We start from the raw sequence: 12,127 nt of genomic DNA, 5'->3' as shown, positions 1-12,127 counted from the left end.
TGGGTGGAGGAATTCAGCTAACCTGTGGCTGGCTGCTGCTAGCCTGCTCACACCTGATGTGCATAAGTACTGTGAGCTCTTTTAAGCCCCATCTCCCTTCAGCCAAGTGTTGGTCATCGTAACTGTTTACCCGTGAGACGGATCCTTGTTTCCAGTGCTCCCTGAGCTTTTGCTATCCTTGTTTCCAATGTTTCCTGAGCTTTAGTTATGACTTGTTTCTGACCTGCTGCTGTTTTCCTTGTTTCTGAATTAGCAATGCCTGCACTGCTGCCTTGATCCCTGAGCCTTAGTATTCCTTGTTCCTGAGCTGCAGCAGTTTTTCCTTGTTCCTGAATTGGCACTGCCTGCAGTGCTACCTTGACTCTTGAGCTTTAGCTCAATTCTAGTTCCTTATCCTGAGTCTTAGCATTTCTTGTTCCTGAGCTGCTGCAAATTTCCATTGCCCCTGAATTATCACTGCATGCAGTGCTACCTTGACTCCTGAGCTTTATCTCAATTCTAGTTCCTGATCCTGAGCCTTAGCATACCTTGTTCCTGAGCTACAGCTGGTCCCCTTGTTCCCGAACTAACACTGCCTGCAGTGCTATCTTGGCTTTTGAGCTTTTGCTAAATTCTTGTCATGCTTCAGCACTGCCTTCTATGGTACTTTGTTTTCTTGATTCCTGAACCTTCACTATTCTAGTATACCCTTGTAGCTTCCCCTTCTGTATATCCTTTTCCAGTCCTGCCTCTCTTCCCATTTCCTCGGTTCCAGTTCCTAGTTTGCTGTCTTTCTATTCTGCTACCTTACTTCTGTTGCCTTGTATGTTTGTCACTTGTTTCTGCCAAGTGTGCCCTGTGATTTCCTTCCTTTCCTGTTAAGCACTCCTCCTTGCCAGCTCCTTGTCTATTGTGCTTGTGTTTAGTTCTACTCCCATGCTGTTTCTGCCTTGCGTGTTCCTGTTTGATCGCCAGGATCCGTGGTCACAGCTGACTACCTAGGTGGTGTTTCTTGTTCACCGTGAGTATTGTCTTTGAGTTATATTTATAACATTACCATAGGTATAAGCTCCACAGACCCTATATTTGCATGCATATCCTATATGTGGGTATTTGCAGTCAGTATCTGAGCTTCAGTCTTACCGTGTGGAGCTCCTGAGTGCTTTACCCCACACTCCCCTTTATTGTTAATGTTGTTTCATATATATGTCTTGCACATTTTCTCTGGGTGTAGTTATTCTGAATGCTAAATTGCCTCATGAGTGCCCTTCTTTTCTGAGTCTTACCCATCTTGTTCGCTTGTACAGGCTTCCCCTTTGGATCCCTTTTTCTCCTCTGACTCCAAGTGTGATCCTGGGCAGCACTGTACTATAATTTCTGTGCCCTGTACATTTTCTAGCGAGTTCAGAGTCCTTGCCCAAGTCCCTGATGGTGTTCCTGACAGAGTCTCAGACAGTCCCTGACAGAATGACCAACCCACATTTTCAGGGTCACGTGAGGTTTCTTTGAATTGAGTTAGCTACCTTTTTTTTAAAAAAAAACAGCCTGTCAGTTCTTGTCAAGATGTTTAGCATCAGAACCAGATATTCTCCATATGATGGCAGACATCCATTGCCAAGGCAGCGCAGTTCCGTACAAACTATTAGGAAGTCCTTAGACTCTAGAGATCGATTCATGGAACAAAACAGACTCTTATGTGATGAATAGTATTCTCTGTGGTTGTGTGATCCTTCTATGTTAGATTTTCATTCCATCTGTAACCGTGATCCTCACCTGATGTCAGCCTGTGACCTACAGGATGAAAAAAAAATTCTGCAATCCTTGTTAGCAGCACAAAGACAAAATAGTAATTTAGAGAATGGTACTATGAGGAGAAATGTTCCAGAAGTTTGTAACTCAGAGATCCGCTGTCAAGACAATGTTTTCTTTGAAGACAATTTCCAGACACAGTTTTTATCGACACCTTACCAAACTAGTAGTTCAATGATACCAGTTAAAGCTTGTTTAACCACACAACAGACAAAGAAAGAGCAGATGCATTATATAACCTCTGTTTTCCATACAAACGATATACCTCAGTCTTGTGACCCAGTGAAAATCACAGTCCATGGTACTAAAGAGACCATGTTTAATGCTACATTCAAAGTAAACAATCAGATTAACAAAGGAGAGAAAAGACCTACTAGAACACAGACAGCTAATAGCCAATTTGAACAAAATCCAAGATTTAGTTCTGTTGCTTGTTGTGAGGTTTCAAAGTCTACCCCTGTCCTTGTAGAAAAAGATCTACAATCTTCACAGAATATATTTGAATCGAAGATTTTGGAATTACAACAAGAAAATAAAATGTTTCAGACTCTGTTGAAAAACTATAACCCAGTGCAAGTGGGAATCTAAACCCCTGGTACATGGCTACTTTTCAGCTTCTATATTAGCCTCCTTAGAAATAGAGAATGAAACCTTGTGCACTATTTTACGGTCCCCTCAAAACTGGTCCAGTAATTGTGTAAATAATACTGTATAAAACACGAGATAGAAGGTCAGGGCACTCAAGGAATGCACCGGCAAGTTTTAAGTTTTAAAGATTTGGGCAATGATGGTAGTGCAAAGAGCTGGGAACTTGACCTTGGATCACCAAAAACACAAGATACACAGTAGCTCAGCACCAACCTTTGCATGCATATCCTATATGTGGGTATTTGCAGTCAGTATCTGTAACTGCAATTGTGGGTGAGAAACTTACTGAGCTTCAGTCTTACCGTGTGAAGCTCCTGAGTGCTTTACCCCACACTCCCCTTTATTGTTAATATTGTTTTATATATATGTCTTGCACATTTGTCCTGGGTGTAGTTATTCTGAATGCTAAATTGCATCATGAGTGCCCTTCTTTTCTGAGTATTACACATCTTGTTCACTTGTACAGGCTTCCCCTTTGGATCCCTTTTTCTCCTCTGACTCCCTGTGTAATCCTGGGCAGCGCTGTACTATTCTTTCTGTGCACTGTACGTTTTCTATCCAGTTCCCAGTCCTTGCCCAAGTCCCTGACTGTGTTCCTGACATAGTCCCGGACAGTCCCTGACAATAACATTTGCACACATTAGTGTTTGTGTGCAGTAAAACTGTATTTCGGTGCAAATGTAATGGTCAGTTTAATTGAAAATGAGTTGTCTGTAATGGCAGTGTGCTACCACACCATGCATACTCCACACTACACCACTTCACTCTATGCCATGCCACTTCATTCTACGCCACTCCATTCTACGACATGCCACTCCACTCTATGCCCCTCTACTCAAAGACACACTACAACATGCCACACCACGCATGCCACTTGATTCCACGCCAGTCCAATCTACGTCACTCACTCCATGGCACATGCCACTCTACTCTACGCCCCTCCACACTCCGTACCCCACTCCGCTCTACCTCACTCCAATCTACTCCACTCCAGTCTATCCCACTCCACTCCTCTCCAATGTACCCTTCTACTCCACCCACTCCACTTCACTCTACTCCACACCAATCTACCCCACTCCACTCAATCTACTCCACTTCACCCAATCTACCCCACTCCACTCCAATCTGCCCCATCCCAATTGCCCAACCCACTTCAATCTACCCCTCTCTAACCCAATATACTCCACTTCACTCTACTCCAATCCACCCCACTACGATCCAATCTACCCCACTCCACCACAATCTACTCTACCCCACTCTACCCCAATCTACCCCACTCCAACCCAATCTACCCAACTCAATCTAACCCAATGAACCCCACCCTACTCCAGTCTACACCACTCCACCCCAATTAACTGCACTCCACTCAAATCTACCCCACTAACTCCAATCTACCCTGCTCTACCCTCAATCCAATAAACCCCAGTTCACCCCACTACAATGTACCCACATCCAGCCGACTCCACCACAACCTACCCGACTCTACTCCAATTCACCCCACTCCAATCTACACCAGTCCAATTTACCCACTCCACTCTAAACACACTGCAATCTGTCCAACTCCTCTCCACACTAATCTACCCCACTCCACTCCACTCCAATCTACCACAATGTACCCCAATTCAATCTATCACAATCTACCCTACTCCAATCGACCATAATCTACTTCACCCCACTACAATCTATCACACTCCTATCCATCCAGTCTAACTTATTACACTCCAATTTCCCCACTATATCCAATCCCAAGCCACCCCACTCCAATCTACTCCTCTCCAATCCAATGCATCCCATTTCTTCCCAATCTACCCCAATTCAATATACTGCACTCCCCCACTCCAATCGACCCACTCTCCATTCCATTAAAACTACCCTACTCCACCTCACTCCAGTCTACCACATTCCACCCAAAGCTAGCCCGCTCAAATCTACCCCACTTAGATCTACCTTACCCACTCCCCCAAACTACCCTACTCCAATCTATCCCATCCAGTCCGCCCCACTACAATCTACTCCACTTCAATCTACTCCACTCCAATCTACAACACCCAACCCAATCTACCCTCCCATCCGTCTACCCCATAATCCACCCAATCTATCCCACTCCACTCTGCCCCACTCCACCCCGACCCACTCCTATCTACTCCTCTCCACTCTTATCTACTCCACTCCAGTCTATCACACTCTACTCCAATTTACCCATATACACTGCACTCAACGCTTCCTTGAACTACCCCACTCCAATCTATCCCAATTCCACTCCTGTCTACCCTGATCTATCCCACTCCAAAATACCTCTCTCCAATCCATTCACCCCAATCTACTCCTCTCCCCCACTCCAATCTACTCCACTCCAATCTCCGCCTATCTACCCACTCTACCTCACTCTAATCTTCCCCACCCCATCCCAATGTATCCCTCACCATTTCAATCTACCCCACTCCCCCAATCTAACCCACTCGAAAACGACCCCAATTTACCCACTTTATTCCATTCTAGCCTACTATAATCCACCCAAAATACCCCACTCTAATCTACCCCACTCCACCCAACTACACTCCGGTCTACCCCACTCCACTCTACCCCAATCCCCCACTCCACTCTTCCCCAAACTACCTCACTCCACTCCGAGCTACCCCAATATACCCCCAAACTACCCAACTCCTATTTAACCCACTTCAAAATACCCCACTCGAATATACCCCAATCTACTCCACTCCAATCTATCCCACTCTATCCCACCCCAATTAAATCAACCCCACTCCAATCTACCACGCTAATATACCCAGCTCCCGCACTCTAATCTATCCCATCCCACCCCACCCCAATTTACGCCAATCCACCCCACTCCATTGTACCCCACTCCAATTTACGCCAATCCACCCCACTCCATTGTACCCCACTCCATGCAAATCTTCCCCACTCCACTCAACCCCATTCTACTCTACCAGTGGCGGCTCCTCGAGGGAGTGCTGCAGGGTGGTGTAATTGGGGAGGGGCAGGGTGTGGGGTAGTAAACTCCGGCCTATGGCTGAACGGAATTAAGTAAATAAATGAATAACACTATTTACATTGCGCACGCTGCAACGCTGAGGTGGCGATGCAGCGCTTGCAATGTAAACTGTATTGATTTATTTATTTACTTAACTCTGTTCGGCCGTATGCCGGAGTTTACTACCCCCCTCCCCCGCCCCACCGCACTCCATCGAGGAGCCGCAACTGCACTCTACCCCAATCTACCCCACTCTAATCTACCACACCACCAACTTTTAGCCATGCGGAACAGCAGCCACACTGGTGCGCATAATGGCTAAAACACATTACAAGCCAAAAACTCTCACATAGGCGAGACCTATTGGCTTTGCCAATGCTTCTTTAGGACTTGTGCCCTGCTGCTGGGTCGTTTGCCCGGGGGCTCATGGTTCATCCCTGGTGCCGGTAGCAGATCAGCCCAGCACCATGTGACTCTGGGCGATAGCTTGCTTAATCTTCCTGTCGGCCCCCAGCGCCTTGACACCTTTGGGTAATTGATCGCGCTTTACAAATACTGAACATTTACATTAAACTTCTCTTAAAAACACTACTCCTACGAGCCTAGTCTCGTTTATCTGTTTCATCTTGCCACGGATATAAAAGTAATGTTACAAACTAATACAGATTATTTTGACTAAAGCTCTAGTAGCACCACCACTGTACTTAAATAGTAGTTAAATGTCATTCCTTAGCAGATTCTTAACGCATAAACAAATGATCGGTAGTTATATCTTAGAAAGGTAGTAATCGAGACCCGCCCTCCACTTATGAACTCTAGACTGCTAAAGCTAAATATACTGTGACAGTGTAATGTTTATCTTGTGGGGGAACCAATGATAAACTGTAATGCGTTTTCCAGCCAATCTGCAGCTACGAGACAGTTTTCTTCGTTACACAGCCAATGAACAACTTAATAGGCTGTTCCAGCCAATCCAAGGACGAGCAACTTCTACCATAGGAAGTACACTGCACGTTTCCAACGCTCGTACGATGTGAGCGTTTAATGGGGAAGCGTGTTCAGACTTTAAATTCTAACTGACGGTGATTTCGGTATGCTTAACGGATTGCGCACGGGAACCCTGCCCTGGTGATTATCCTGCTTTCCGGCTACAGTGCCCGCTATTCCCCTGCGTGACCTCGCCCCCATGAGTAAGCCTAGCCGGTTCCCTGCACTCTCTGACCTCCCAGACACCAAGCCCAAGATGAGGAGGCTGCTCAAGAAGAGCCAGAACGAGAAGTATCGTCTCAAGTACCTGCGGCTGCGGAAGGTGGCCAAGGCCATGGTGTTCGAGAATGCCGCAGCCTGCGACGAGGTGGCCCGCCTGGAGGAGAAGTTCGTTCGCGTCAAGGAGGAGCGCCGCTACCTGCTGACCCGGCTGCTGCAGCTGCAGGCTCTGCACAAGAAGGAGGGCCAGCCCACGGCCTGCACCACTGGAGGCGGACTGCCTGAGCCTCCCGGCTTTGCTGGAACCGGGGCCCTCCAGGATGGCCTGGTCATGGTGGCCCCGACACCCGATGGGGAGGAAGACACCGGTAAGAAGCCAAAGCGGGACAAGAAGGAAAGAGGAAAGGAGAGTTCAAAGAACGACGCGTCGAAGCACTCGTCCAAAAGGAGGAACGCGGAAGGGTCTACGAGGAAACTGGTGCAGCCTATTGCCCTGGACCCCTGTGGAAGGCCCATTTTCCCTATCGTCCTCGGAGGACTCACTGTGTACAGCCTGGGTGAGATCATCTGCGATCGTACTGGCTTCCACGACGAGATTGCCATATACCCTGTTGGCTTCTGCAGCACAAGGGTATATGTCAGCTTGAGGAACCCGGACCAAAAGTGCCTGTATACCTGCCAGATTAAGGACGGGGGCTCCGGACCCCAGTTCGAAATTGCACCGGAGGACGACCAGCAGAACGCCATAGTGGCGTCCTCGGCAAACGACTGCCATGCGCATCTGCTTGAGGCCATTAGCCGGTCCCGCGGGCGGCTGCACACAGGCGTGGTGCCATCGGGAGATGACTTTTTTGGCTTCACTCATCCAACCATTCAACACCTGATCCAGAGTTGTCCCGGCGCCCGGAAATGCGCCCTGTACCAGTGGGTGAAATTCGAAGTCTGTAGGCCTGGGGATGGGCAGGTGCCTCAGGGACTGTCGGATAATAATGCATCAATGTGTTACGAAGCCTTTCAGAAACAAGCTTTCGAGGAAGAAAGGGATGAGATGGATTTGGCAGGAGTCTTGGAACTTTCCAAGATAGATCCCTCACAGGCTTCAGTCTCCACTTATCAACAAATGTTTTTGTCCTCGCCACACATGACGTCATCACCACTTGACCCAGCTATGAAGTCTCCACAGGCGTGTAGTCCGGATATGTCTTCTGACTGAGCCTTCAGATTGTCATCCTGTTTGTACGAAAACAACTCTCAGGCATTTAATATCAAGTTGCAGTGTAGGCATGGTTCTAGTGAATGTTTACTAATTTCATGTTTCTGTAAAGCAAAATTGGGGGTTATAGAGCATTACTTAATTACTTATTTTATAGACTTTTCAGTCATACAGTGTTGTTGAGAATGACCATACAGGAACACGCGGTATGATCAAAATAAGTTTATTTGAATAGCAGAGGAGCCCACTGGAATGGAACCCTCTCCGTGAAAGCCACAGAGCAACTGACAGAGTAACCATTGGGTGGAATCTTTCATGAAGAGGAGTTCCAGAAAGCCCAACAACTAGCATTCTCATAGTGACCTAATAGGTGCTCTAGAGCACGTAACACACCTTTCCAACTATAAACAGAAAACAAGAAACCTAATGTTCTTGACCAAATAATGTCGCAGTCTAATACAACAAATAATCTTCTAACTTGGTGGGTACACAAGTTTCACAAATTGGTCTGAGAACTAGAAGTGTTTACATTTTCAGTGGAACAATGTAAAATATTCTCGTGAGTCACAAAATCTGAAATAGTAGCAGGGGGTCCAACATCTACTTGTGATCCCGCAAGAGACAAAATAGTAGGAGAACTTTGTATTACTGTGTCAGATAAAGAATTGTTTTCACGTGAACTCGAAATCAGACCACATATTCTCTTTTTCACCACCTTTCGAGAATCTTTTAAGCCTGTAAGTTAATCTTACAAGCCTTCTTTTACTCCACCACCCTCTTTCTGCAAGGTAAGCTGAATTTTTAGAAACCTTGACCACTTTAACAGGAGCTAATACCTAGATTCACCTTTTTTGACTCTGACTGTATACAAAAAAACACATTAAAACCCAATCTCCTACACAAACCATGATTTCTTTAACTCTGTTCTTATCAAATCATTCTTTTGACTTACTTTGCTTCTTGGACACTTGACTCAATATGGCATTCCGATTGGGCCCGATTTTCATCCTTTTTGACTTTTATTTCCTTCACCCAATCTGGATTCAAAATCGACTTAGGAACTCTCCTCCTTAACAGTTCAGAAGGTAAAACACCTATAGTGTAGTGAAGAGTGATGAGAGACCTCCACAGCATTAGTCTCTCAAATTCTTTCACGTCTGTCTGAATTGCAGCAGCCGTTTGTACCCCTTCTTTAGGGATTCTGTTTACCCTTTTTACTAGATCTTAGGACGAGGGTGAGTACATAGCGACCTACAGGTGTTTGATGTCCATTGACTTGATAAATTGTGTTTTGATTAAAAGTAAAATGTGTACAAGCTCTTTAAAGTATCAGGTGTTAATATTACGTTTGTCGTATTATTGACCAGGGGAAGATCAGGCTGTTTATGCGCTCATTGTCAGTAGGACAGTCTTTGAGTTAAAGTTACACACATTTATGTAGTGAATACCTGATTCCACTAATGTTTATTGTCCGTATTAGCAAGTTATAGGAGTATGTGTTTAAGAAATACATTTTGTATGCAGGTTGTGTTTAGGACAGCTGGGTAAGATGGAAGAGTGTCAGGGTGATAACGTAAAAGTCCTGACAGGGTAAAAGGTTGACAAGAAAGGGTCACTCTGCTAAACTTTCTTGCTTTGCTTAGTGTCGACAAATGTAATATGCTAAAACTTAAACCGAAGTGACGGTTGCATTCCAAAGTATAGGAACGGTGATCGGTAAAAAAAACAATGATTTCATTTTTGTTCATTTGCAGCATTGTACAGAGAGCATGTTTACGTTATTTAAATGAATATATATGATGAGCTTAGGAGCAGTCCTCTTCACTGAGTAATTCGGGGGGGAGGGGAGGGGGTAACAGTCAACACAGTAAGCCGTCACATGGGTATGAGCTGGATTTGGGGCTATGCCAGGAGAGTAGTCAGTTCAATACATTTATTAGGCATTTGGATCTCCATTGAGGTCCACATAAAGAATACACACAATTATTGCATTATAAGCATATTAAAACACAAGCACAGTTAATTTCCACAGTACCTAGGATAAAATACAAAAGCAGACGATATGATAAATTTACAATAAAATCACTTCAATTAGTGAAAGAATAATTAATTGTAAAAAAGCAGTTGTAACTAAATCACAACAGCAGTTTATGTATGAGTTAGTCCATCTTAGAGGTATCAATCCTTAAAAACCAGTTCCAAGATCTCCCTTAGATAGCAAAGAAGAATGTCCATGGGTAGAAGAAGGCAAGCAATGGCACAGAATGAGCACAGTGTAGGTAAGAATATTCATTGTTCTAACGAAATACAGAATTACAATAATGTAGTTAAATCCTTTACCGCAACGAGTAAATACATATGCAATATGGAAAAAATAGCATATAAGAGCAGCCTCATATTGGATCCTATTTTAAATAAAGTGCATCATATGGCAGCAGCAGGTTATAGACCAAAAGGAATTCTAATGAAAATTAGCACATGTATAACTAACATTTCATTTTCCCTTAGCAGCGGTGGTTAAAAAGCAAGTATGTATCACAATGTTTGTGCAAAAAGCAGGTAAGTAGCAGCAGTAACAAGTGCAACATTTAGACCAAAGAGAAAAGAACTCCATTAGCCTTAAGAAATACAAAGGCCCGAAACTTAAGGACAACATTGAAGGGGGCCAAGTATCTCATGAGCAACAAGCCAAATCATAAAGTTACCAAGAAGCCAGAGAGGTAATGGATATCAGATCATAGATCAAAGCGGTACAAAAGGGGGTGGTGATGGACGGAGCATCAGAACCAATCAAACACTCAAACCCAGTCAACAGATCTGGGTTTGATCCATCACCGTTCTTTAGCCCACTCTGCCACCCCAGTTCAGACATGGCCATATGCAAATCAGTCTGACCCTGTGCCTCATGGGAACAGTTCAGCCCGAACTGCCAAGCCATGCCTTCCCTGGACCGGAAACAAGCTTCCTAGGACCGGTTTCTGGCATTTCAGCTGTCTTCGGGATGGACTGTTCCCATGAGGCACAGGGTCAAGACTGATTTGCATATGGCTGGGTTCAAAATGGAACGGCATGGTGAGCAAAAAAACGATGGATTTAGGCCCAGATCTCTGTACTGGGGTGAATGTATGACATTGTTCTGCATACTGTCCATCAATTGTTGTTTTTGCATCAGATCATAGATCGTCATTAAGCCTCCTCTTTATTACATAAAGTTAAATAAGGTATGCACAACTAAGAGAGAGACCTACTTAAGAAGAATATAGTAAAGATTAAAATATATTCATAAACTTCTTAAAAATAATTTGAATCATTTTGTACAATCTATTTCATTCCCTGGAAAGAGAAGGAATTTGTGGGTTGATGTTACATTTTTGACACTGTTTTGTATAAACATTGGTTGTAGCCATAGATGGTGAAATGGTGACAAAACTAGGCACACAAACAGGATATGCTCAATATTCTGGATGCCCAGGTTACATATATTACAGTTCTTTAGCAATTTCCATAGTGGGGAACCAATTTGCCATTATATTATTTAATAGCAAAAGATTCATACGACACAGAGTAAGCCAACAGCAAATTTCATGATCTAGATTCCAGGATGGGTATTTCTGAGGAACTCTCGGGGTACTTGACATGGCTATTGTCTTTAGTCTATCCTCTGATCTGCAAAATTTGACATCTCTCTAGTGACTAACTGTGGAACTTGTGATTTTTTAAAAAGATCTAAATTCTAAAAGCGGGAGTGACATCGCTGAAATAATTCAGTGGCAAGGTGAAATCACAGGAAAGAGAATAATTGTATGTTTTTTTCTCCCAAAATTTCTTGATACATAAAAACCCTTCATGTGTAAAGCTCACTATTCGTTAGCTGGTATCCCCATCATAATACCCTAGCTAAACCTTGTATAAATGAACTTACCAAGCCAAATTCCATTCTAATATCAGATATTGGAACCAGAGTATTAAAATTACATAATTTGCGTAAAATCTGGCCTTCAATCTTGTCAAGGAAACTCCAGTCTCTTGCTAGAATAGACTCTATAGCATATAACAAAGTGGATGGGATTTTTGCTTTAAAAACTGTGAGCAAATTTAAATAATGTCTTTGACCCACTGCGTTATTGAATATGTGTAAGCCATTTGCATGTGATTCCGCTTTGCAGGAAGCATGTTCAATATGCTGCTTTTTCTTAGTATTACCCGTCATTACTTTCCCCAGGTAGAGATTGGAATTTACAATCTCAAGCTTTTCGGAACCAATTCTCCCAACTAAAATT

At 44.1% G+C, this 12,127-nt stretch overlaps 1 protein-coding gene across 1 annotated transcript; it reads left to right on the top strand.

The window, feature by feature from the left end:
* Positions 1–6,404: 6,404 nt before the first annotated feature.
* TBRG1 (transforming growth factor beta regulator 1) lies at positions 6,405–9,176 on the top strand. The gene has a single exon (XM_085616698.1). The coding sequence runs from the start codon at positions 6,615–6,617 to the stop codon at positions 7,845–7,847; it is 1,233 nt and encodes a 410-aa protein (XP_085472824.1). The 5' UTR covers positions 6,405–6,614; the 3' UTR covers positions 7,848–9,176.
* The last annotated feature ends 2,951 nt before the right edge of the window (positions 9,177–12,127 follow it).

The sequence above is a fragment of the Triturus cristatus genome, chromosome 7 (assembly GCF_964204655.1).
Source record: "Triturus cristatus chromosome 7, aTriCri1.1, whole genome shotgun sequence".
NCBI classification, from domain to species: Eukaryota; Metazoa; Chordata; class Amphibia; order Caudata; family Salamandridae; genus Triturus; species Triturus cristatus.
This window is presented reverse-complemented; position numbering and strand designations above follow the sequence as displayed.